Raw genomic sequence first — 27,144 nt, 5'->3', positions numbered from 1 at the left:
TGATAGGGGTTAAGCCCCATCACACATATACTCCCAGGTAGTGCCCATCAGGGGCCTGTGGTTACTTCCTCTAAATCATGCTCAGATAAATAAAATGTTAGTATAACCTAGCATACCTTCAAAATGGCCCTACCAGTATTTTTTACTTCGAACTTGTATCTGCAGGGCCTTCTCTAAAGCAGTTATTCTCTCTCAAAGTTCTCAGATTTGTATAGTCTCTGTGGACAGTTTGGCCTCCTGCAATTAGCTCTTGGGTGCCAGGTCAGGGACCCTGATCAAGGCAGCTTCTCCTATCTCCTCATTCAGACGGCCCATTCCCCATGAATTTACTCAATCCATTTCCTTTTATGCAGGGTTCTGTTATTGGCTTCTAGAGGTTGGGATATTCTTGCCATATATTTCCACGGTTCTCAGTGAAGCCAGTTTCCAGCTGAGTTGTTGCCAACAAATCTTTTCATACGCCAGCTTTAGTCAGGTCCAAATCAGTTCTTGCTCTTACTACGTGATCTCTTCTCTTATTTTCTGTCAGCAGAGTTGCCAGCTTTGTTTGGAGGTATTCCTGATGGTTTCATCACATCACATAATTCTTAATTACAGATAAATCTTTAATTCATTGCACTGGCAACCCTACATGTCATGAAGATTTCACCCCTTCATTTGCCATGTGCAAGTGTTTTTCTAGGGCTAACAGCTGGCTTGGCACCTTTGGCTCAATACCCTCAGCTCTGTTTCCCCAGTCCACTGAGTACCCTCACCACAGCCCTGTCTCAAGGCCAAGTGGCCCAATATCCAGTGCCCAAATGAGGGCTTGTTCACAGGATACCTTTTTCTCATAATAGGGCTAGGAAAGGGTCAGCGTCTCCCTACACTCATGGGGGAAGGGAGGCTCCTTAATATACCAACTCTCAGCTTGTATCTTTGACCTTGCATTTCTATTTCTGTCTCTGCTATGGGGTAGACTCTCGTCTCTCTGTGCATGTATGAGATGTGCACCTGCAGACGCCAATCTGCTGTCACAGCTAAGAGTCTAAGCTCTCAAACCAGTGTCCACATGCACCTGAGATCAATCAGTACTCTCATTTCATATCCAGCCACATTAGCAGTTCTGGTAGACTGGAGCATGCCCCCTACAGAGGGAAGATACCCAGCCACAGGCTTGCCTGTAGAAACAATTCAAATAGCTGCAGTCCATAAGAAGTCAGTCTGTTCTTCTATGAGTTGGTTGACTACATATCACTGTGTTCTCCTGGCCAATTCTTGGATGCTTGGGTATCTAGTGAGGACTCAGGTCCTGCCTTCTCTTCTGGTTCCTTATGTACCAGATTGCCTAAGAACTTCTCTGCCCCTATGTTCCCCTTGCCATCCCAAAGTCAGGGTTCTCTGCTTTCCTTGGAATAGTCCCCTTGTACTTATCCCTCGTTTGGTTCGTTATTATCTGCTCCTATGAGGCAGAGAAGACTCTTAGAAATTGTTTTAGTATTACATGGTTCATCACCTTGTATAAAGCAAGCATGTCAGAGTGCAACTGTCATGTGGCCCCATAAATGCTGTACTGCCAGTCTAGGGCTCCATCTTAAACCAGTGTTGGCATGCTACCAGGGTCAGCCTAACCACAGTGGCTTCCTTCACAATTCTGCCTGCTCCTCAAAGTTCACTAGGTCACTTGAGCTTCTTCTGAAAGGAATGGGGTCAATCAAGCTGCCTAAAAAATTTGGCCCGCCCTGCCACAGTTGCTCTCAAAAATGCCCAAGGCCTCTGGTTTACTACCTGGGCACAATTTTGCCAGGCCAGAAACTGGTTCAACAGAATTTTGTTCTCCTCAAACTACGTCCAAGAGCCTAGGATCCACTTCCCAAAGCATATCAGGAAAGGTTCTTGCTGAGTCTGTTAAGCCGCTTGCTGCTGTCTTGCTACCTTTGTAACAGACACAAGAGATCATGTATCTGCTCTTGTTGCACTGCCAGCATTGAGCAAACCTCCTACACATTCCCCAAGAGGGGAAAAAAGGACTTAGTTTGTCCATCCAACTCTCCCTTTTAGCATATTTGGTATCTCCCTCCTTTCACACAGGGTAGGTGTCTCTACAACCCCACTGCTGATACCAATAGGTGGCAGGGATCACTGACCATCAGTGCATCCCCTTGAAGCTGTTAGCATTCTCTTCAGCTCCCATACCTCCTGTTGGCCATGTGCCTCAAGCCCAGGTCTTATGTGGCATAGGCTCTGGCCACGTCATCTAAGCTCAAACCACTTCCAGGGCATCAGAAACATGTCCAAATAAAACTGAACAGTTCTACCTTTTGGGCTACTGTGTTCTTTTCTGTTTCAAGGGTTCCCTTGCGTGAACCTACACTTTCCATGTAGTATGCTGTCCCCATCCTCTAGGCTTATCTCAGGTAGACGGATTTGTCTTCTCTGCCATTTCTCCCTGTAAATGAGCTCCTTCAATCTATGTATTGCTGTCATAAACGAATGCCTGTAAAGGTTTAAACCCAAAGAGAGTGGGCTCTCCATTGGGAAGCAGCTAGGTGAGCCAATGGGAAAGGGAGTGGGATTTTTTTTAACTGAAGCAGTTACCCTCTGAGGGGCCTCTCTTTTGTGTGGCCAGAGGGGGAGAGACAGAGATGTTTAAGATGGAGCAGTCTTAAGACATTCAGTAAATATCCAGGCCTCAGGGAGATCTGGACATACAAATATATAAGTAGAAACAAAAGCTTAAGCTGGCTGATCTATATGCTCCCTACCCCACCCCTGGTACACTAACTTTTAAACTGAATCCACAAGGGTGTAATTCTCTTTGCTTTAAACTACTTTTTAGTTGCTCCAAAACACCTAGCAACAAAGTATGCTTTGTCACAAAAATTTTTTGTTCTGTTAATATATCCCTTTTTTAAGGCAATGATTTGATTCCTGTGTCCTAGAGAAGGGTCTGTATATATGCAAGCCTATATGCTATCAGGTTGCATATTAATTTCTTCCTCTTTATTTTCAAGTTCTCCACTAAGGGAGGCTTAAGAGCTTGGGGTTACCCCACTGGGAGACATCTCAAATGGGTCTTTCTGGGTTTTCTCACTTGGGTGGTGACAGCTACCTCCCAATATCAGGGAATCTGCGACCTTGGGAAGCTTTTAAGCAGAACCTATAGAGGCAAGGTATTTTTAAGGTCTCTTGCACGCCCTAACCTTCTGCACTCGGCAAGAACAGCCTTGATAATTACAACCTAGCTTTGCCATCTCTGGCCAGAAGACTTTTAGCAGTTCATGTTTCCAGGTACGCGGTATGATTAACTGGTGCCTTGGCTAGCCTTACAGAAGATGAGAGTTAAGCCCCATCATAATAATCTTTTATTTTCTGATATATAAAAATATTTGGTTTACTTAAGCAAGAATGCCACTTTTCTGCCCTATGTGGGCTTGGTCATCTGTCATGCATTTAACAAGGGTATTGGCATTTAATACACAGAAGAAAAAACATCCCGATTTTAAAAAATAGATGCATGCCTCAGGAGACATCCATTCCATATCATTTAAATCCACACTTAGGCATGAAAAACATTCATCTGCATACCTGGTGCTGATTTCCACACCCAAGGCAGGACTTGCATTGAAAATTAGAATCGTAGCATATTATCCAAATTTTAAAATTAGCAGGGCAGATTCAGCCAGGCCACGTGGTACCCTAACAGCTTCATTGCCTCAAGTACATCCGTATGGAAACAGGGATGCAGTGTTGCAAAGTGTCTGGAATTTCTGTTGTGTACACAAGCCACCTCAGCCAGCCCTCAGAATAGATGAGGTCAAATCACTGATAGGAAATGTGACCAACGAGTCACTTCATACGAATTAAGCATGCCCATAAATCTTAAATCCAAATGCAAACACTTCTTCAGCCTTGCTCTCCTATATAGCAATATGTAATACAGTTATTGTAAAGTTAAAAAGCAGAATAGAAGACTCACAACCTCTCTTGGGGGAGGCAACTTCTCGCCCCGTATTGACGTTAGTCACCTTGTTAATGTCTAACTGTGGAAGATGCTCAGGGGCTATGATGAGACATGCCATTTAAGAACATGAACACAACAGGATAATGGCACTGAAGCCCATGTATTGTAGTGGAGTGGATGGTTCTTTCCTCTTATGGAAACTATTCTGAGACAGAAATCATACATCTAACTATGCAACGGGCAATACAATCCCTATTCTGTTACCTCCAAGGAGCCCCTTTCACTTTAGTCACTGATCACGCTCCTATCGACAGGCTATGAAAGATATGAATACCAACACTGGTATCTGGCTTTCTAGCCTTAGTTTTTCAAAATGTGCCATAATTTGGCAGCAGTCCAGCTGAACACAGATTTCTTTGCTAAAGGGGTTTTTTGGCTCCTGACACACAAGCTGTGGACCTCATTTTGGTGTGAAGACATACGAGATAGGATACACCATGGCTATGGTAACTTATTTTCAAGTTTAATAAAGATTAGCTCCTGCTGACAATTCCTTGATGATCACTGCCGTTTAATTTCAGAGCAGTAACCTCACCAACTGATTCTGCACACAGGTCCAGAAATCCTCCTTCTTGGAATCTCCTACAGCCTCCTGGTCATAAGATGGAACTCTACTTGTCTTAAGCAAACCCCTGGGAGGAAGGTGATGGGCTAAGGACCCTCGCACCTCCCATGAAGCCCTTTGTAACACAGTTGTCCGCACTGGTGCTGGAGAAAGAAATTTGCATGCACTTATGCCAGTAAGCATGTTCTGATTAGGGGAATTGGACCAACAGCCTCCTCACTTAATATAGCCTTTACATACCATAGTATTTAAATATTTTAATTGCTTCAGATATAGAAGTAACACTATTACCTTTTTTACCTAAGTTCAGTCTTTTCCTCAGAGAAAGCCTACCTTAAAATAGCCATGTGCGTTATTCCTTTGTCCCAACCAAAATGCTGTACCCAACGGTAAATCCATGTAGGGCTTTTCCACAACCCTTTCATAAATTCTGTTAAGAAACAAATAATAGAAGAAATAAACCTTAAATCATTATCATTTTTTTAGTACTGAGTTGGAATGCCCAAGCCTACTACTAATTAAAATGAAACATCACCCTTCACTTGCCTATTGCAGTCCACATGTAAAATCAAGTGTGAAGCACTGATTGCCAACGAAAGCTTGTGCCACTTATCATCTGCCAAAATGTATGGAAACACTTCTGTGTGTGAGCGATGGCTGCCTGAACGATAATGAAATCTGATTTCATTTCGATGTCCGCTGCTTTCTAGTTCCAAGTACCTACAACAAAAATGCAGTATGAAATTATAAAGCATTTCTATTGAGACAGGGGAATTCACCATTATATGTTAATTTGCCACGACATTACAAGAGGAAGAAACCAAGACAGGTAGGCACTCAGAGTTAAAACAGACTCTGCATTGCTGATCTCATAGTTTTCTTTTACATATCTCTTTTTGGGAGCACAATGCAACCTTCATGAGAGTTAGCTCTCAAGCTTATAAAAAAAATTCCACAAATATCATCAAATTATATCTCTTCTGATGTTTTTTGACACCAATGTTTTGTTTAACATGGTACCATTACAAGGCAATTATTTCTATTGCTAAAACAATCTGATCCAGAATCACATAAAATCCAGTGCACTATCTACAGAAGATAGAAAGAGTACCCTGGAGACATACAGGCACACTAAATACAATGGAGGCAACACCAAGTGCTTTGAGTGACACCATTACCTGTCATCCAGATTACTGGCATAGTAATAAGAGAGCAAGAACTAAGTCTGGATGATGTCCTTTTATTTTAGGAAATATTGTGACATCCCTCTGCATTATTCATAATCGCAGTTTTTGCCAAAGAACTGGAGATGAAGAAATGCTAGGCCCTTCTTACCTCACATATACGCATGAAACAAAACAGCATTATGGCTATGCCTATGAGCTCATGCAAATAAGTGGATTTCAATGTTGATGGGGTCCTTTCGAAAAGGACCCCCATGTAGACGAGCCGTGTGGGAATGAAACGTGGCAATTAAGAAGTGCCACGGTTGGCGGCATGTTAATGACGCGCTAAGTATGCATTTCAGCACCTCATTGGTATTCTTCGATCTCACCATTAGCATGGCCATTTTGAAGTTTTTGGTAAGCGTAGACACACCAGAGTTGGATGACTTTGGGCACACACACAAGCTGTAGATGCTGCTGGAGTTGGATTAAAAGCTCTCCATGGCCCAACCTGTACCAGGGTAATCAGAGCTACTCTCTGCATATCTTGAGAAGTAGGCCTATTCTAGGAAGCAAGCAACAGCTTGATAAATCATCCTGGGAAGGGTGGAGCTTGCTCACTCCTTGCTCAGGGCCTATGAATGCCCTGATCGCTACAGACTGCAAAATGAAGCCAAGGTTTGAATGCAGGAAGGGGCAATGAAAGCCTAAGAAGAGGTTCTGTCTATGCTGTACTACCAATGTTAGGCAGCAGTGTGGGAGCCAATGTGCATTTCCTTTCTAAGCCTGAAGTAACTGATCTTACCCAAACAAACTAATATCTATTACCAAACCTATGCAAAATGTATGACCTCTTTAATACCTGCTGCAGACCCACAACTACTAGCTGGAACAGACCAGACCACTAGCAGCAGGAACAAGAAGAGGCCCAAGACTGCCTCCCGAAACTCCTATTGCCTGTGCCACACATCCAAAAATCTAAGTCAGGCACCCCAAAATCATGAGATTGGTTTAAACATGATGAGATTTAAAAAAAAAAAAACAAAATCTGGAGTTACTTTGTTTTCTGGGTTTTGAATCTTCACTGTTCACATTTTCAAGCTTTTCTCTGAAACCATGAGACTTATAACCATTTAAAAAAAAATCTGGAATTCTCCAATAATCACTGAAAACCAGGGCTGTGTCTATGCTTGCATTCCTCTTTCGAAAGAGGTATGCAAATGAAGAAATCGAAAATGCAAATGAGGTGCAAATTTACATATCCGGCACCTCATTTGCATATTCTTTTGAAAGAAGACCGGTGTAGATGCAGGAAGAAGGGTTCTTTGGAAGATGGGGTTTACTTTCAAAAGAGACACGTCTGCACCGCGTTTCTTCTTTTGAAAAATGCTCTTTCAAAAGAAGAGTATGCAAATGAGGTGTCAGATATGTAAATCTGAACCTCATTTGCATTTTCAATTTCTTCATTTTCGTGCCTCTTTTGAAAGAGGAATGCAAGTGTAGACACAGCCCACGAGCTGTGGCACTGAGACATAAACCCTAAATAACATGATACTTGCAAAAAGATGGCAAGAGCTAGCCATCTTCCTCTTTACTGTGCAAACCTGGAAGAACAGTTGTGGTTTGATGCCAGGTGTGTGGCTCTATTTATTTATTTTGTTCTAATAGGACATATATTTAAAGTTCGGGATGGATAAGAATTTTAGCTTGCAAGGTAGGTGAGTGGAATAAGACAAATGCATAATAATCTTTCATGAATCCTGTGTTAAGGGAAAGGTTGAATTCATACTGCTTCTTTCTTTTGTCTGTAATAATAGTTAAACGTGCCTGGTATTAACATCAAAATAATTTCCATTTGCAAAACTGGCAAAGGGCATGTTTCCCTCCTCCCCAGAAAAAGAGTAATTCAGAATACTCTGATCCCTTCATTGACAAAGCAGTTAACTGACATCATCAATCAAATTTACAATTGACAAACATTTACTTCCTTGTGGCCCAACAATTAATTTTGCAATGACAAGAAATGTAAACTACCTGAAGTCTCGGCTGCAAAGAAAACAGGCACTGGTGACTGGGCATCAGTTTATTTAACATCTTCCTTCATAACTCATGCTTGAAGGATAAAAATAAGGTCATTCCTGATCTAACAAAGAGTTGAACGTATTATACAGCTCTTTCAGGAACTGAGCATAGATCTAAACCTGAGCAAAAGAGATAGGAATATGTGAACGGGTCATCTCTCAGAATAGTTAAGTGTCTGATCCTGCTCCCTTGGACGTCAATGGCAAAACCGACTTCCACAGAAGGGGGAACAGGCCAAGTGCATAAGAACTTACTTTTAAATGAAAAAATTAATATATTAGTTCTATATTATTTTGCTCTTTCGTGTACTCAGGACTGCAATGGAATCACAGCTATGATTTTAAGGGATGTCTCTTTATGGTGGTGAGTACATACACTGGGTGACGCATACACTGCACGCCATCCAGGCCGAGGTACAAAAAAATAATGCTTGGGCAACTATAAGAGAAACCACAAGCTGAGGACATGCACCCTACATGTCTCTCTATATGCCCATGTAGTGCCTCTACATTCCTGCTTTTACCAGTCTATTGCCCACTCCCTATGTGCTGATGGAGCCTTTCCCCACGCCAGACCCTTAAACTGTCATGTGTAGTTACATACTGCAATGGGGGGGGCAGCTTTCTTTTCACTGTGGCATGTACCCACATATCCTAAAGGCTGCTGTCAGCAGCATGCAATGTACCTGTACCTTAAGAGTGAGAGGATTTCCTGGCCATGCTTACAGGCTAGTTGGCTCGGTATGGGTATACACAGTCTGGGCCTAGCAGCAATCAGTATGGAAAAGGCCAGCGTCACGCAAGGTGGGCTGAATTGTTCCATAGAGACTTAGGGGGGAATCCTTCTCAGTTTTGGGGTTCTTGTGTGTTATTCTGAATTCTAAGACAAAGTTGCAACTGTCAGCCATTGTGTTTATGTTTTTTTATCCAGTGATATGCATTGACTAGAACACCCACAGAGATGGACTAGCAAAGGGTTTGCTGTGGGAATATTGGTGTCTCTGAACTTATAGGAAACTTTGGCACATGATGGAGCCTGGCAGAAAAGAAGGAAATATGGAGTCAGCTGACAGCATTAAACCAAAAACTTGATGGGATAAAACATGCCACAAATGAGTCAGAATGTACACGTGCAGCCTTCCGGGTAAAACATGAACTGCAGTTCTGGATTCTGCAGCTCTATTTCCATTGCTGATTCATTGTAGCTGTGTCTACACATGCAAGAAACTTAAAATATCTGGCCTCTTTCAAAAGAGCATGAGGAGTGTCTACACAAGAAACACATTCTCTTGAAAGGAAATCGAAGAAACGTGGTGCAGACTTCAAATCCCAACCCCAATCCCGTATCAGGAAGATTGCCCCCTTTCGAAAAACTATTTCAAAAGAGTACACATATAGACACTCCGCATTCCGCTCTTTCCAAAGAGGAGTCTGCCAGGGCATCAGCCAGCTGGAGCATGGGGACACTCTAACCTGCAGCAGCCGGGATCTATGATCCCTTCGTCCAACTGCCCTTAAAGTAACACGGACCCAGAAACCCCATGGCAGGAAGCTAAGCGCGTGCTAGGAGCAGCCACAGCACGAGCTCCCACAGTATGCCCTCTGCACAGCCCCAGAGCAGCAGCGGTGAGCCATGGCCAGCAGCCAGCCCCCACAGGAGCCCCAGGGTCCCCCCCTCAGAGCCCTCGCAGGGGCCTGGGAGCGAGAGGGAAAAAAGGGCTCCTTCCTGGACAGAGCAGGAGCTGACAGATCTCCTTGGCCTCTGAAAGGAGGCGGAGATCCTCTGTGAAAAGAGGGTCAAGAGGTGCAATGCTGCTGCATTTGCCCACGTGGCCCAGGGCCTCTTCACCAGGGGCACCCAGAGAGCATTGCAGGCCAAGTGCACTATAAAGGAAAAGAGCTCCGGCAGGACTATGCTCGGGCCTGGGATGAGGCTGGCTGCTCCAGGGCAGCTCCGCCTGCCTTGCCCCTATTATAGGGAGCTACGGACCATCCTGGGGCCCCAGGACAGCTCCCAACCACCACATATCCTGGACAACTCCGCGGATGAGCCACAGCCAGAGACAGAGGGTCAGCCCAGACCAGGGACCCAGCAGTCAGACCTGACCACAGAGTAGTTGAGTGAGGAGTGGGACCTCACCATCCACATCCCCTCCTGCTCATCCAGCTGGGCAACCAGGATCCAGGCATCACCGGACGCCATAGAGGAAGCCTTAGGTATGTACACGGAAGGGTGCGCCCCCTGGTCTGCAGGGTGGGGGTGACGCACCTGCCAGCCAGTCATGCACAGGACCAGTGGTCCTGGGCCAGGCACTTCCAGGCCTGGCATGGTATAAGATACCCCATGACAGCTGCAGGCAATGGCCAGCATCCACCCCCGGGTGACAGCGCCGTGAGCTGTGTGCAGGTAGTCAGGGCTGGACAGCACCCAAGCACTGTTCCACAGAAACTGGGAACCCACATCTGCCCGAGATGCCCCATGGCTGCCGTGCCATCAGATGGGATGCATGGCCTCCAGGAGGGGGGAGGGCAACCCAAGGGGGAGGGATGCCATCCCTGGAAGAGAGGCAGGGTGGCCCGAGGGGAAGGGATGCCGTCCCACGGTCACGCCATAATACAGTACCAACACGCTGTCCTTCTCTCCATACAGCTGCACCATCTGAGGGTCAGGAGAGCCCTGTGCCCTCCATCATTCCAGAGAGCCCCCTGGTGGAGGAGGAGAGCGCCCAGACACACCCCCGCAATGCAGCATGCCGTCAGGGCCAGAGCCAAAACACCCCTCAGCAGGCAGAGGAGGACCCAGCCAGCTGCCACCAGGCCGAGGTGGCCGAGCAGCACCTATGCCTCCCCGAGGCTGATGTGGAGTGGCAGAAGGCGGCCTGGGACAGGCTCATGAACAACCTCAAAAACATTAGTGGCATCCTGCAGGACCATGTGGCCAATGTGGCCCACCTCCTTCCACCCCTGTGGTCTACCTGCTGCTCCCCTGCCAAGCCCCTCCCATGGCCCTACCTCCCAGTGCTCCCTGCCCCGGAAACTACCCGGCACCCATCCCTCTAACAGCCCCTCCAGATTGAGAGCCTCTCGCTGCCGCCGGTACACTGTTGTTCTCCACCCCCCCCATACATCGTTTATCATCTCAGTTTAAGTGGTGCATAGGTAAAGTTTTATTTTGCAAACACCCCCATGTGCCGTGCTCTTCGGGGAGGGATGGTGAGTGACGGATGTGTGGGTGTGGTGGTGGGGATGGTGAGAGGTGGATGTATGTGGGGGATGGGTGGGGGTCACTGGAGCCCATCTGCGAAGCTCCTTCGGAGGGCCTCCCTCATTCAGAGGCCATCCTGGTGGGCCTGGTGAATAGGGGCAGTGCCCAGCTTCTCCTACCCACGGCAGGCCCTGGTGCCTCCCCCCCGCACATAAGCATCCCCCTTGCCCGCTACGATGTTGTGGAGCGTGCAGCACACACCCACCACTTGGGGCACATTCACTACTCCAACTGCCAACCACAAGTGGAGGCACTGCCATCACCACTTAAGGTGCCCAAAGGCCTGCTTGACAATGTTGCAGGCCTGGTTGAGGTGGACATCGAACACCACCCTGATGGGGTTGAGGTGGCCTGTACAGGACCCCATGAATCACGGCGGCAAGGGGCATGCCACATCTGCTAACATGCAGAGGAGCATGGGGACATCACCCGCAATTGGAACTTCCCACTAAGGGATGAAGGTGATGGACCCCCATGCGCCAGCAGAGCCGGGAGTTCCGGAAAACATGGGTGTCGTGTGTGCAGCTGCCCCAGCCCACACATGTCCATGAACCAGCTCCTTGAGTCCACTAGGGCCTGGAGGACCATAAGATGGTAGCCCATGCGGCTGACGTACTAGCCTGCGCTGTGTGCCGGCGACGCAGATAGAGATGTGGGTCCCCTCCAGGGCACCAAAACAGTTCACGAAGACGAGTGCATCAAGTCCCGTGATGGCAGCATCCGGATCCCCCAGGCAGATGACCCTGTGCAGCAGCATAGTGTTAACAGCTTTGACAACCTGCATGGGGGGAGGACACACAGTCCCATGAGGCTGTGGTGGGGCATCCCCAGTCCCCACCCTCTCCCAGCCGCCTGCAGCTGAGAAGGGACTCCCTTGCCCCAGACTCGCCCCTGGGGGGCGGGGTGTGACCCAGGTGTGACTTACCTCCATGAGTACAGCCCCAACGGGGGACTTGCCCACACCCAACTGGTGTCCCACATAGTGGTAGAAGTCCAGGGTGGCCAGCTTCCAGACAGCTATGGATCTCCACTTCTCAAGGGGGAGAGCAGGCCACACGCAGGTGTCCTGGTGCCTGAGTGCAAGGCTGAGCCCGTGGCAGATCTCGTGAAAGGTCCACCTGCTCATCCTGTAGTTCTGGATCCATCAGGCATCATCCCACCCCCACAACACCAAGCGCTCCCACCAGTCAGTGCTGCTGGGAGGAGCCCCAGAGCTGCAAGAGCACCCGGGGGGAGACCAGTGGGGTCCTGGGCAGGAGGGCTCCATGGCCCCAGAGGGACTTGCTCAGCCACCCAACTAAAGGCAGGGCAGCTGCAAGGACAGTGCACACCAGTATGCGTACGGTCTCCGTGATCAATGTGTCCTCAGCAAGGGGAAGTTCCTGGGACTCCAAGCTGGTGTGCAGTGAGCTCTGCTTGACTAAGGGTAGCTGGGCAGCACTCAGCTCGTGCAGAGTGGAGAGTGCTGGCAAGGGCCCTTTAAGGGAGCAGCTAGTGGCAACACCAGAAAGGCTTGTCAGCCACACGATCCCGTCTATGGAGTTTCCAGCCCCCTTCTTTCGAAAGCGTGCCTGGAGTTGTGTGGACACACTCTTTCAAAAGAATGCAGCAGTCCTTCAAAAGGGTGGATCGACCTGTCAATCTCTTTTTGACGTGTGGTCACTCTCTGTCGAACGCCCTCTTTTGATTTGCACCCTTTCCAAAGGGTGCTTACTTGTAGACACAGCTTGTGTGACCTCTGGCTAAGCACTCTCTGTACCAATTTCCCTGTCAGTAATGAAAGCAAACTGCTATTTATCTACCTCACAGCAGAGGCTAATTGGTGTTTTTAAAAGCATTTGGTGATTGCTAATCAAAAAGTATGCTGCTGTATCTAAATGTAGATAACCTGTGTCATTATTTCAAAACTATCCTAGCATCTACACAATGCAACCGCTATTTCAAAATAATTTCAAAATAGTGGTTGACTGTTGGCTAATGGCCAAATTGGAGGTTATTAATGAGGCGCTGAAATAAATATTCAGTGCCTCATTAGCATGCTGCCAGCCGCAGCACTTTGAAAGTGCCACTTTTGATGGTACACAGCTCGGCTACACAGGGGTCCTTTTCGAAAGGACCCCACACATTTCAAAATCCCCTTATTCCCGTCAGCTGACAGGTCATTTTCGAAGTGCTGTGGCCGGCAGCATGTTAACGAGGCACTGAATATCCATTTCATTAGTATCCTCTGTTTTGGCCATTAGTATGGCCATTTTGAAATTTTGGCCAAGTGTGGCCACAGCCTGTACGAGGAATAGCGCCTACTTCAAAATAGCGATTTCAAAATAGTTGCTGTTAAGACAGGGAATAGAGCCTATTTTTAAATAAGCCATAGTGTGTCCAATGGTTTTATTTCTAAATAGGCTCTATGGCTATGTCTACACTAGCCCCCGCCTTTTGAAAGGGGGATGCTAATGACACACTTCAGGATATGCTAATGAGGCGCTACCATGCGTATGCAGTGCTTCATTAGCATAATGGTGGCCCCGGCAATTCAAAAGTGCCGCTTTTGAATCACACACCACCCCTGTGAACAGGGGCCTTTCGAAAGCCCCTTCTTTCTAAAACCCAAAGTGTCTCCTTAGCATCCCCCTTTCGAAAGGCGGGGGGCTAGTGTAGACATAGCCTATGTGTGTAGACAACGTATTTTGATAGTTAAGTGCTATTTCAAAATGCATTTCATGCGCAGCAGTGTTATTTCAAAATACGCTACTCAGGAAGTGCTCTTCCAGAACAGCTGATTTCAAAATAAGGCTGCTGTGTAGACATACCCAGGGAGAGCAGGAGGTAGTTTGTACTGCTGGCCTCAAATAGGGATTCTGTTGAAGGAAGGAAGGTTCCATAGGAGCCTCATCAGCTGAACTAGTGCATCTCCATTCCTGTACCCACAGCCCAGATTCAGAGATTCTAGGGCCTAGGGGATTATATGTGATCATCTGATCCAACTGCTTGTATGGCACAGGTCACAGAATGCCCTAATTCCTGGGGTAGAACTTTCAAAAAACAACCAATCGTCACATTAAAATTGTCAGAGGTGTTCCAATGGTTAATTATGCTCACCATCAGAAAACTTTGCACCTTACTTCCTATCTGCACTTGTCTGGCTTCAACTTCCAGCCATTAGATCTTGCTAGTATCAGAGAGGTCGTCGTGTTAGTCTGTATCTTCAAAAACAACAAGAAGTCCTGTGGCACCTTATAAACTAACATATTTTGGAGCATAAGCTTTCACAAGCAAAGACCCCCTTCATCCACTCGTGCATCCGATGAAGCGGGTCTTTGCCCACAAAAGCTTAGATCTTGCTATATACCTTTCCCTGCTAGACTGGAGAGTCCACTACTGAATATTTGTATTCTATGTAGGTATTTAGGGTGTGTCCATGCTGCAATGTAAGCCCAAAATTGCTGCGACTTGAGTCAACTGACCAGTTAGAGAGCAGAGGGTCTGGAGCATCTACAGTGATTGTTAACCTTAGGTTACTGATTTTTTAACCCACACTTGCACCTGGGGCTCTGATGTCTACACTGCAGAATGCAGCACTAGACCCTTTAGTACCCACCTGAAACGGAGGCAGGTTAGCCCTTGGACACATGCACTGTGGGAAAACTTGACTGCTCACCCTGCACTTTACAGGAAGTCTGACTAGATCACGAACACATCCTGCCAAACACTTGCTTTGCTCAGCATGCTCCTAACTACCAGTGTCAGCAACAGACAGCAACGAAGGGTCCTGTGGCACCTTACAGACTAACAGAAAAGTTTTGAGCATGAGCTTTCATGAGCACAGACTCACTTCATCAGATGCTGGTCTTGGAATTTCACACAGTTGGAACTGCACAGTTGGAATTGCACAGTTGGCTAAGAATTTCCAAGACCAGCATCTGATGAAGTGAGTCTGTGTTCACGAAAGCTCATGCTCAAAACTTTTTTGTTAGTCTATAAGGTGCCACAGGACCCTTCGTTGCTGTTACAGATCCAGACTAACACGGCTACCCCTCCAGCAACAGACAGGAGGCACTTCTGCCTGTGCTTTTACTCTGGCTATGTCTTGATTAGAGCAATATATCAACAGAAGATTTTGTCAGAATATATTTTGTGACAAAACTTCTGTCAGTAGATCATGTACAGGCTGCCAAAGTGGATCGCAAGAGCAATCTTCTCTATCAGAGAGTGGCTGGACTGCCCGGCTGCACTCTCAACAAAACAGTCAAGGAGAAATAAAGCAGACAGGGTTGCCCGATCTCCAGGAAGCCCTTTCTTTCAACAGAAGGCCCCCTGGAACATCCAGACCAGCTTTTTGATGACAGATCTCTGTCGACAGAGGCATCCTTCCTTGTAGCGAGTGGGGTACAGCTGTCAACAAAGCCACGTCAACACGTGCTGCCTACTTCGAAGTAGCGGCGCCAACTTCGAAATAGCGCCCGTCACGGCTACACGTGTTGGCGCTATTTCGAAGTTAACATCGACGTTAGGCGGCGAGACGTCGAAGTCGCTAACCCCATGAGGGGATGGGAATAGCGCCGTACTTCGACGTTCAAAGTCGAAGTAGGGAACGTGTAGTCATTGTGCGTCCTGCAACATCGAAATTGCAGGGTCCTCCATTGCGGCCATCAGCTGAGGGGTTGAGAAACGCTCTCTCCAGCCCCTGAGCTCAATGGTGGCCGCGTGGAGCGACCCCTTAAAGCTCCCCGCCCCCTGCCTTCCTGTGCAGGAAGCTGAGAGAGCGTGCAGGCAGCAGCATTGCCACGCGGCCAGCCTGCACGCTCCTCCGCAGCCACAGACACCCACACCCGATGCAATGGCCGCCCGCCAGCCCCCCAAGCGCCCCCAGGGGGCCCCCCCAAGGGGAGCCAGGGCTCCCAGACCAGCAGCCAGGCGGGGAAGCGGCAGCGGGGCCCCTCCTGGACGGAGGCCGAGCTTTGGGACCTGCTGGGGCTCTGGAGCGAGGAGGAGGTGCTCCAGGTAATGGGGAGCAAGAGGCGGAACGCGGATGCGTTCGCTCGGCTGGCCGAGGGCCTGGCCACCCGGGGTCACCCTGCCCGCACTCCGGATCATGTCCGGAGTAAAGTGAAGGAGCTGCGGCAGGGTTACGCCCAGGCCCGGGATGCGTCCGGCCAATCTGGGGCCGCCCCCGTCACTTGCCCCTTTTACAGGGAGCTCAGGGACATCCTGGGCCCCCGGCACACCTCCTCCCCTCCGGCCACACTTGATACCTCGGCCGACGAGCCCCAGCAAACCCCAGAGGCGGAGTCCACCACGGAGGCAAGCCCCACACCCCGGGGGCCCCCCTAGGAGCCCACCCCTGGGGCACCGGAGGAGGAGGAGGGGGAGTCCTCCTCCAGCGACGCCGGCCTCAGGATCGTCCTGCCATCCAGGAGCTCCAGCCGGGTGTCCGCCCCCTGGGTGTCCCCCGACCATGGGAGTGGACCGTCAGGTATGTACCCCCGCGGTGCACACCCCCAGGGTTGAGGGGCAGGGGTAATAGATATGACCAGGGCCCTCCACATGCCCAGATGACCGTGGCCCCAAGGACAGCAGTGGCATGTCCCTCAGAAGAGTGCATCAGCCCCTGCCCCCCCCCAGCACGACAGTGCCATGCCCCATCCCCAGGGCTGGGGGGAGCAGAACCTCTAGGGTCCCCCAGGGGGAGGGGGTGTGACACCCAGCAGCAGCAGCAGCAGCAGCAGCAGCAGCATGTGACGGAGTTGGGGGAGTGCAAATGCGAGACTCAGGCTACATATGAGAAACAAGCAGAATAGCTCCCAGTGGCTAAGGATGATCCTGGGGCTACAACTGGCAGGTTACACCTCTGCCCTGAACAAAGAGGAGGGAGGAGCCGAGCTGGCTTTGAATCGGGGGCCACAGTTAGAGGCTAGGGGAAGGGAGAGCTAGAAGGCAGCCAGCCTGAGGAGGGGGAAAGCTACACCCCAGAGGGGCACCCCTCGGGGTCTTCTCCCCAGGACGGGTTGGAAGGACCGTCTCTGACTGCTGTACTGTCACTTCTGGGAGAAACTGGGCATCTGTTGCCTAATAAACCTCCTGTTGTACCTGCTGAGTGAGAGTCACTCCTGCCAGCGGACGGAGTGCAGTGCAGGGGGACCCCTGAACCCCATCACAGCAGTTTCTCCTGGGGACGGGGATGGGGAACCTGCAGCAGAGGGGTGGGGGGACAAGGGCCACGGCTCAGGGCCCACACTAACGGCTGTCTCCACTCTTCTTCCCCCCCTCCTGTGTTCCGCAGCTGCACCAATCGGAAGGACCAGAGAGCGCCAGTGAGGTGTCAGTGGTCCCGGACAGCCCACCAGGGCCATCAATCCAGGCCAGCCCCTCGGCGGAGGACCGACCAGCCCCACGGCAGGGAAGACGGCGGACCCAGCACCACCAGCCGACGGCGACAGACCCCCAGCTGCTGACCCTCCACCGTCGGCAGCTGGAAGTCGCCGATCAGCGCCCCCTACAGCTGCAGGAGCGGGCGCTGGCCTGGCACCAGGAGGCATGGGGGGCCTTCATGCAGACCTTCAACCGTATCGCAGACCACCTGGCCCCCCATGCCACGCCAGCCGCCGCTGCGCCCGCTCTGCCTGCTCCATCTGCTGCTCCACCCGCTGCTCCAGCCGCTGCGCCGTCCGCCACCGCACCGCCACCCGCCACCGAGGGACCTTCCGCCAAGGGGGACCTGGGGCCAGCTGACACCCGCCAGCCGTATCTCCCGGTCCGCCCGGCCCCCAGCCAGCCCCGGCCAGGGCTGAGGCCGAGGCGGGGATCCCAGCCGCCCAACCCCAGCACTGGACATTAGGGGGCGTGGGGCCCAGGACGTGGCCTCCCCTCCCCCCTTGTATATATTCCCCCCAGTTTAATGTTATTTTGTAAATAGTTTGTATATTTGACCCCTGTTACTATGCTGATCCTTACCCCCCCATGTAAATAGTTCTCCCCTTCCTTGTCTTCCCCTTTCACCTTATCCCTATTTATAATACATATAGATATAAGTTACATTTTGCCTGTAAATAGTTAGTCTTGTTGATAATAATAATAAGAGTTCTACAGATATTTGAGTTGACGAACAACTGTCTGCTTTTATTTACAAGAAAAGTGGGGGGGGGTGCTCTTGGGTGCTCTGTGGTGTGGGCGTAGGGGCAGGGAGTGTTGTGGAGGTGGGGGCTGTGGGGGGCCTGCCAGCATTCACCCCGCGGCCTCATCGAACTGGGCCCGCAGGGCCTCCCGGACCTGGGTCCCTTCGGGGTCCACCTGGCGACTGGGGGCAGCGGGTGGCTGCACATCGGACCTGCCGGCCTCCACAGCCCAGCCCTGAAAGAAGGCCTCCCCCTTGCTCTCCACCAGGTTGTGGAGGGCGCTGCATGCGCCCACAATCTGGGGGATGTTGGTGGGGCCCACATCAAGGCGGGTGAGGAGACACCTCCAGCGCCCTTTGAGGCGCCCAAATGTGCGCTCCACCACCTGGCGCGCGTGGTTCAGGCACTGGATGAAGCACTCCTGGCTGGCAGACAGATGGCCCGTGTACAGGTGCATGAGCCAGGCCGGCGGGCGTATGCCGCATCTGCGATGAGGCAGAGGGGCATGGTGGTGTCCCCCACAGGGATCTGCCGCTGGGGGATGTAGGTCCCCGCCTCCAGCCGGCGGCACAGGCCTGAGTTCCAGAATACCTGGGCGTCGTAGGTGCTGCCAGGCCAGCCCACATAAATGTCCGGGAAACGGCCCCGGCTGTCCACCAAGGCCTGGAGGACCACTGAGTGGTAGCCCTTCCTGTTTAAGTAGCGTCCTCCACTGTGTTCCGGGGCGCGGATGGGGATGTGAGTCCCATTCAGAGCCCCAAAGCAATTGGGGAAGCCCAGGGTGGCAAAGCCCGCGATGGCGGCATCCGGGTCCTCAAGCCTCACAAGCCTGTGGAGGAGCAGGGCGTTGATGGCACGGATGACCTGCAGGGGAAGCACATGGAAGAGCACCAGTGAGGGGTGTGCAGGGTGTGTGTGGCCCTCCCTGCCAGGGCCCCCATCCCCTCCCCTCCCCTCCTCTGCCAGGGCTGCCTCCCCCTCCCCCCGTGGGTCCTCTTACCTCCATGAGGACAGCCCCGACGGTGGCCTTGCCGACGCCAAACTGCTGGCCCATGGATTGGTAGCTGTCTGGAGTGGCCAGCTTCCAGACAGCGATGGCGACCCGTTTCTCCACGCTGAGGGCACGCCGCATGAAGGTGTCCTGGTGCTTCAGTGCGGGGCTGAGCCACTGGCATAGCTCCAGAAATGTCTGCCGGCTTATGCGAAAGTTCTGGAGCCAGCAGTTTTCGTCCCACTCTCTGAGCACCAGCTGCTCCCACCAGTCAGTGCTCGTGGGGTAGCTCCACAGCCGGCGGCGTGTGCAGCGGCGTGTGCGGCGGGGGTGGGGCGGGGTGCTGCAGGGTTGGGGGTTGCATCCTCCTCCCCTGCGGGCAGCTCCTCCTGTGTGGCAAGGAGGTGCTCAGCTGCCTCCTGCATGGCATGGAGCAGGGCGAGCACTGCTTCTGCAGGGGCGGCTGTGTGGACCTCTGGCTGCTGCTGCTGGGGGTCCATGACTGCGTCGCTCGAGGTGTGCGTGCCTATGGCTCTGCAGACCGCGTGCTGTGCAGGCTGCGTGTGTCTGGCAGGGGCCCTTTAAGGGAGCGGCTAGCTGTTGCCCCGGACGCGCTAGTCCGCCCTGTGACCCTGTCTGCAGCTGTTCCTGGCACCCTTATTTCGATGTGTGCTACTTTGGCGTGTAGACGTTCCCTCGCAGCGCCTATTTCAATGTGGTGCTGCCCAACGTCGACGTTGAACGTCGACATTGCCAGCCCTGGAGGACGTGTAGATGTTATTCATCGAAATAGGCTATTTTGATGTAGTGTTCACGTGTAGACTTAGCCCAAAAGTGCTGCATTCTGTTGACAGAACACCCTTGGGAATCTCGATGCTCTGCAAGTTTTGTTGACAAAACAGCCATTTTGTTCACAAAACCTCTGTGTCAGGAAATGGGCAAAACTTTCACAAAGTGTTAGTGGAATTTTTGGCATGTTTTTTGGCCCATCAAAGGCAAGTGATGTAGTTTATAATAGTGCAGGAGGAGGAGTAAGAATGCCCATGCATGGCAGATATCAACTGACTTCTCGGTATACTCAGTACAGTCTGTGACATCTTTTAAGCAGACCGGGGTTTCTGGTGGAGAGGCACAAGTACAGACTGGAGGGATTACATCATCAGGCAGACCTAGGGAAGACCAGCCTCCTCATGAAGCAACATGCTTTTCAAAAGGCATCTTGTGTTCCATCTCCAATGCAAACATAGAAGGGTCTCCAATGACACATTGGCATATCAGTGGGAGCTTATCCCCAAATGATTATCCACTGCAACCCCTAAATCTTTCTCAGAGTCACTTCTCCCCAGGACCGGCACCTGTATTCTATAAGTATGGCCTCCATTCTTTGGTAATAGATATATGCGTTTATGTTTTGCTATGTTCGAATGCATATAGATCACTTTGAATGTCCTCTTCATTATCCACCACTCATCAGATGTTTGTGACTTCTGCAAACTTTACAGTGATGATTTTATGTTATCTTCAGATCATCAGTAAAAATGCTAAACAGCATAAAACCAAGGATCCCACTAGGAACACATCTGCTTGATGACAATTCCCTGTTTCTAATTACATTTTGAGACCTATAAGTTACCTAGTTTTTATATTTTAGTGTGTGCCATGTTAATTTTATAACATTCTGAATTTTTTAATCAAAATGTCATGTGATACCAAGTCAAATACCTCATAGAAGTGTATTACATCACCGCTATTAACCTTTGTCAACCCAATTTGCAATCTCATTAGAAAAGATGTCAAGTTAGTTTGACAGGCTCTATTTTACACAAACCTGCATTTATTTTCATTAGTTAAATTACCCTACTTTAATTCTTGATTAACCAAGTCCCACATCAGCTGCTGCACTATCTGCCTGAGATCAATGTCAAACCGATAGGCCTCGAATTTCCCACATGGTTCCTACTTTTTTAAAAATTCCTACTCTTTCTAAAAATTGGCACATTAGCTTTCCTCCAGTCAGCTGGAACTTCCAAAGTGCTTAAAGGCATACCCAAAAATAAACATTAATGGTCCAGATGAGCTCATCAGCCAGCTCTTTTACAGCTCTTGAAAGGAAGTTGTCTGGACCTTCTGATTTAAAAATGTCTCATTTTAGTTGCTTTTGTTTAATGTCCTCCAGTAATTGAAAAGAGTTCTATTATCACCACATGATCAGACAGAATCATCTGTTTTACCAAAGTACGGAACAGAAATATTTACTGAATGTATTGCCTTTCCTGCACTCTTATTGATAATTCAACCATTTCCACCTAGTAATGAACCAATACTATTGTTAGGATTCTTTTTGTTCCTAACATGTCTTAAAAGCACATCCTTATTGTTCTTATTTATTATTCTGGCTGTAGTGTTTCCCTTATGTCTCTTGTCTTCCTTATTAATTTTCTACAACTATTAACTTCTGATTTATATTCATTACTATCAACTTCCTGTTTATTCAATTTATTGTTTATATATTTACAGCTGACTTCACTTCCCCTCTGAACCGTAATGGTGTATTAGAATACATTGTCTTCTGTTTCAGTTGTGGAGTTCTGGATTATTGGGAAAAAGTCATTTTGACGAACGCATTAGTTGGTGGCAGGCCCTCGCAGGAAGCTTTCAATGGCACCATAAAGTCCCTGTTAGAAGACTTACCACCACTTGAAGTTGAGTATGTGGCAGAAGTTATAAAACCCAACAGCAAGCTTGGACACATTTTACAGGGATGTAAGGTCGGGAAAATATTTAATGATACTAATTCTTACAATGGGTCTTTCCAGTCTGGCTAACTCTGTCCTCACTGTTACAAAAGAGACTGAAAAGATTCAGAGAAGGAGCATGGAGATGTTAAGTATCTTTACATCTCACCATAACTAACCAACTAGGATTAGGGCGTCTGGAAAAAAAGAAAAACGCTGGAGTGAGTGTTTTTATAAATTGGTAGGAATTGGAAGTCTTGTTCCCCCATATAAGTCAATTGAATTTTTTCCCGTTACATCAGTAGAAAATGGGATATGAGTGCATCACAGACAGGGAGACTGACACCCTCTAACAGCTGGCTCAGAAAGGATAATAGTTGTCCTATGATTATAGAAAGTTAATAAGAGCTCTATTTTAGCTCAAACACTACAGGCTAACATTCTAAGAGTGTAACATTTCTGAATAATATTATATCTATTATACATAGATTCATACCAGGGATTTTCCTAAATTATTCATATATACGTGTGATATACAGTGAAAATTCATCAGTTGTCCCTTTTGACTCTGTCCTGTAATATAAAGAAAAGGAGACTACTCAATGAAATGAAAGGGTTGTAAATATAGAATAAACTGGAATACTGATCTACATTACTGAAACGATCCATTTAGATTTTGAAATAAGTAGAGCTGAGATCTACTGTGATCGTTACTATGCAAGCTAAGGTAATGATAAAAGTAAGCAAATTGTATTCCTTCAGGCAAAGATTCCTTGTGAGTCTCTAAAAGGAACCAACCCATCACATGCAGCACTGCGCAGTTGGCTAAGTGTATCATCTCATTGTATTCCGTGATGACACATGTGGCATCATAATAAGGAATTCAGGATGAAAAAACTTATTTTCTATTAGTAACTGGCATTAAGTGTTACGGAGGATTAAAAATAGGCTTTTCCCATCTCCCTGCTCCCCTAAAACAGATAGTGCATATAATCACAAGATCTTCATACTCTACACTCTAAATGCCAAAGTAATATGTGATTAATATCCTTATGCTCATCTCTACTACCCTGTCACTTTCATTCAATGTCTTTGCCCTTTTCCATATCCTGTCTACAGCACTATTCAGGGAAGAAATTACTCTCAGTGAAAAAATGACTGACAGTTTAGCAAGACAGAGAAGAATATAATAATGTACACAGCTTTCATGGATAATTTTGTAGCACCTAATGCAAGTGCAGTGGAAAGAAACATTGCCAATACATTTTCTGCACCTTCCCCATATTTATTGCATTTTTATCAAGGGAATCTGAAGACTAAAGGGACCTTTGAGTGTCTCATTCTTTTTCTCCTCATTCCTTCCCAATCATCCCATTTACATTCTTCCTCTGTGTATTTTACTGCTGCAGTTCCATTGGCTCAAGTGTTTTCTTTCCAACACCATTCTACCCTGTCCTTCCTACCAAATAACAGGGTGATAGGAAGAGAATGATTACATCTATAATATCCAAGTTTAAGTTGAAAAAAATACAACAAATATAAATTCTTCTGCTCTTTGACTGCTTTTTCTCACCAAAATTTCTGTTGTGAGAAATTAGCGGAGGCAATAAGCTGAAAAACTGCAACACCAACTTTCATAAGAAAAAAAAAGCTTCCAATTGGTGATCACAGAGCAGAGGAAACCACACTGTTAATCGTTACATTGATTGACTGTTAAATCCTTAACAAACATCACATGTACCACAGTCTTTCCACCACCAAGAGGACAGCTAGACCGTCCCTCATATCTAATGAGCAGAGCACGATCAAACCAGCAGACCAAGGGAGTACCACTGTAGACCTCAACTGTGAGGATTACATAAATGAGGACAACTGAAAACTCTCCAACAACATTTACTATAAATAACTACAAAAGATGACGCACCACAATTTAATTTTTCCCCCAAACAACTTCCAGAGAAATGACAAACATCCTCCAGAAACTCACTCCAGAGACCTCCTACATACATCCCAACGTACATATAGGACAGAACCTAGCCACACTCATCTTATCCGGGCGTGGCACTCTTACTGAAAGACTATCTGGAGGGGTTCATAGAAATGATCCTCAAACCACTCATCACACAAAGAAACAGTTTTCTCCAGGACACAACAGACTTCTTCCACAAACTTCTCTACATTAACAACTCCCTCACAACACTATCCTTGCCACCATAGATGTCACTTCCCTATACTTATACCAACATCTGTCACAATGACAGCATAGTTGCCTACCACAAATAGTAACAGAATGTTGGACAACTCTCAAAAACCCATCCCAAACACATCAACAAACTCACCCATAACAATTTTACATTCAACAATAAACATTTTGTGCAAACCATGGAAATAGCCATGGATATCCAATATACCATCCTCTTCATGAGCCACATTAAAGAAGAATTTCCAGACAAACGTAACAAAAATCCAGTTATATATACCTGAGATACATCAATGATATTTCCATTCTCTGGACAGACAATTTAAAAAACCTCACAGATTTCCATCATAAATTCAAGAACAACCAACTAACCATTAAAATCTCTCTGGAACATTGCCATCACCTTCCCAGATACCACAATCAGTTTCAGCAGCTGAACCCTACTGACAACTATAAACAAGACACCCACAGATCACCACTCCCACCTTCACAGATCCACTAACCAGACCAAACAAACCAAGAAATCTGTTATCTACAGCCATGCACTCAGATACCACAGAATAAGCTATACCTCATGTAGACCCCATCCTGAAAGAAATCTTTAAGAACCCCCTCTTCTAGCCATCAACACCACCTCAGTCTCTCCAAGATCTTCAACAGAAGCAAGCACTCCATGGACCAGGACACACAACTCAAAGCACCACCAGATCCTACAAAAACAACATACGCGTAACTGCAGATGTAGCGTCACTGCTACACCAGTCAGCACTCCCCTCACGCCCAATATACGCAGCAAGATCCGTGGGTTGTACACATGACTATCACCGTATGTGGTGTACCTCCTTCAATGCAATAAATACATGGGTGAGACCAATCACTACACTCCTCCCATGAACTCACAAAGGAAAAAAAATAAAAGACAAAATCACATACCAACAGTGCGTAAAGCCTTTTAACAAATCAATCATTCTACATCTGTCTTATCAGTCCTCATCTTCAAAAGAAATCTGCACAACGCTTTCAAAAGTGATGAACCCAGGAGCTTAAATTCATAACTTTCCCGGGCACTAAAAATCAGGAGGTTAATAAAGACACTCGATTTATGGCTTATAACACTGGTAACCCACTAACACCTCTTTTTGTCCTATGACTATAAGGGAGGTGATGGGACACTTCACCTTGAAAGGTCCTTTAAAATATGTGCTGACTACTTTTGCTAAATTATCTATTCAATCTTTTACTTAGCTCTGACACTCCTTTTGTCAGGTATGAAGAAGAACTCAGTGTAGCTTAGAAACTTGTTTCTCTTAACAACAGAAGTTGGTCCAATTAGTTGTCTCTCTAATATCATGGAACAAACATATCTACAACACTACACACAAATTGCCCTCTGACACTCTCCTTCTCTGTGACATACAAGTTGTATTTGTTTACAACAGTATTTTCTAACTGACATAAAGGAATAGTGAAAGTTGTCAAACACTCCCTTAAACCATCCAACATTATGTGTAACGTTTCTCAGAGTTGCAGATAACATGGAACAAAACTTTCAGCTCTGATTCAGGCAAATCCTCCCATAATAGTCAAGGTAATTTTTCTTGATTGTAAGGAATCAGTAGACTAAAGGATCTGTCCTCATATGAACACAGAGCAACAGATACTCAGGTGATGTAAATCAACCTATTTCCATTGGCTTAAATGTAACTATCCCAATTTACATCAAGCAGAATATCTGTCCCAGACAACTTAACTGAAATTGCCAGGAAAGTGTTTATACTGTGGTATATTCGCCACCTAGAACAATTTATAACCTGATGTCAAAATTCATTTTTTCCATTGTCAAGAAGTATGAACCAACTGAAGATTAGACTGCAAAGGAAAATAGGCAATACTGACAGGTCATCAGTCAGTTTTATAACATCGTTTACAACCACCAGTTAAAGGATAAGGTTACACCTAACTTGACAAACAAATTTAAACCTAGAATCTTTTAACTGACTTAAAAACACTTCCAGTCAACCATGGATGCAAACGTGATTAAAATAGTCAAGCATAAACAATATTTTTGAAACTGAGAAAAATAAAGGGATCACTCATTAATGGGTAGATGACAGATGCAAACTGACAGTGTCCATAGAAGAATTCTTTTTGTTCACAGGATCTTCAAACACTACAAAAATCAAAATGCATGAAAAAAGCTAAATAATATTACCTTTGAGACACCCTTTTCAAGAGCTATACAAACCAAATCAAAAGGAAAACTAGGTTGGCCCCAGTCAGATTCCAAGTTTCTAGATGAAACCAATGCAAAAGCAACCAATAGCTTAGATCTAATGCCAAAAAATTATGGTATACAACAACATTCTTCTATTTTAGTAAAGAAAACCATTAAACTAATGTATCTTGCTAGCCTTTTGCATAGCAAGCAGAAAAGGACTAGTCCTTATTGGCATGGAGTAAATAACAAATGGCTTTAATATTCTAAGATCGATCCTAAGATATTGCTTATTCAGTGCCTACCCAGGAAGCTACTAGGAAACTAAAATGAAACAAAACCACTGCACCCATATAGGTGCAAATATTGCATCTTAAGAGCTTTTTTCTTTCAATGGAAGCTAATGTCCCTGTTACTGAGCTAGGTTTTGTAATAGCAGAAGGCTGAAGAAATGACACTACATACTGTGATTGAGACATATAGGCAGCATCATGCTGCAAAAATAAGGAACCTTTAGTTCTTGAACCACATTACAGAGGGCTAAATGATACAGTGGCTTAATTATTAATCATGTTTATTATAATAACCTTATTTATTATAATAGTGAATAAAGACCAATCCTGTTGTGCTATGCACCACACAAAACACAGTGTCACAGACAGCCCTTTCCCCCAAGTCTAATCAGACAAGACAGACATAGAGTAGGGGAAAAAATATAAACACACAAGCATGGATGTTAATGGTTAACAGGAGACTCATACTAAACTGATGAGGCTTACCAGTTACAGTTAATGTGTATGGGCTGGAGCAG

General features: G+C 47.3%; 1 protein-coding gene across 2 annotated transcripts in view; it reads right to left on the bottom strand.

Moving 5' to 3' along the window:
- NELL2 (neural EGFL like 2) overlaps positions 1-27,144 on the bottom strand; it is a 280,288-nt gene that overhangs the window by 198,283 nt on the left and 54,861 nt on the right. For both annotated transcript variants that reach the window (XM_074984071.1, XM_074984072.1), the window contains exons 4-5: positions 5,115-5,288; positions 4,902-4,998 (exon numbers count right to left, since the gene is read on the bottom strand). In XM_074984071.1, the coding sequence (XP_074840172.1) occupies positions 4,902-4,998; positions 5,115-5,288 (271 nt within the window). The remainder of the gene's footprint in view (positions 1-4,901; positions 4,999-5,114; positions 5,289-27,144) is intronic.

The sequence above is a fragment of the Carettochelys insculpta genome, chromosome 1 (assembly GCF_033958435.1).
Source record: "Carettochelys insculpta isolate YL-2023 chromosome 1, ASM3395843v1, whole genome shotgun sequence".
Taxonomy (NCBI): domain Eukaryota; kingdom Metazoa; phylum Chordata; order Testudines; family Carettochelyidae; genus Carettochelys; species Carettochelys insculpta.
The sequence above is the reverse complement of the archived record's forward strand: the minus strand, read 5'-3'. Positions and strand labels throughout refer to the sequence as shown.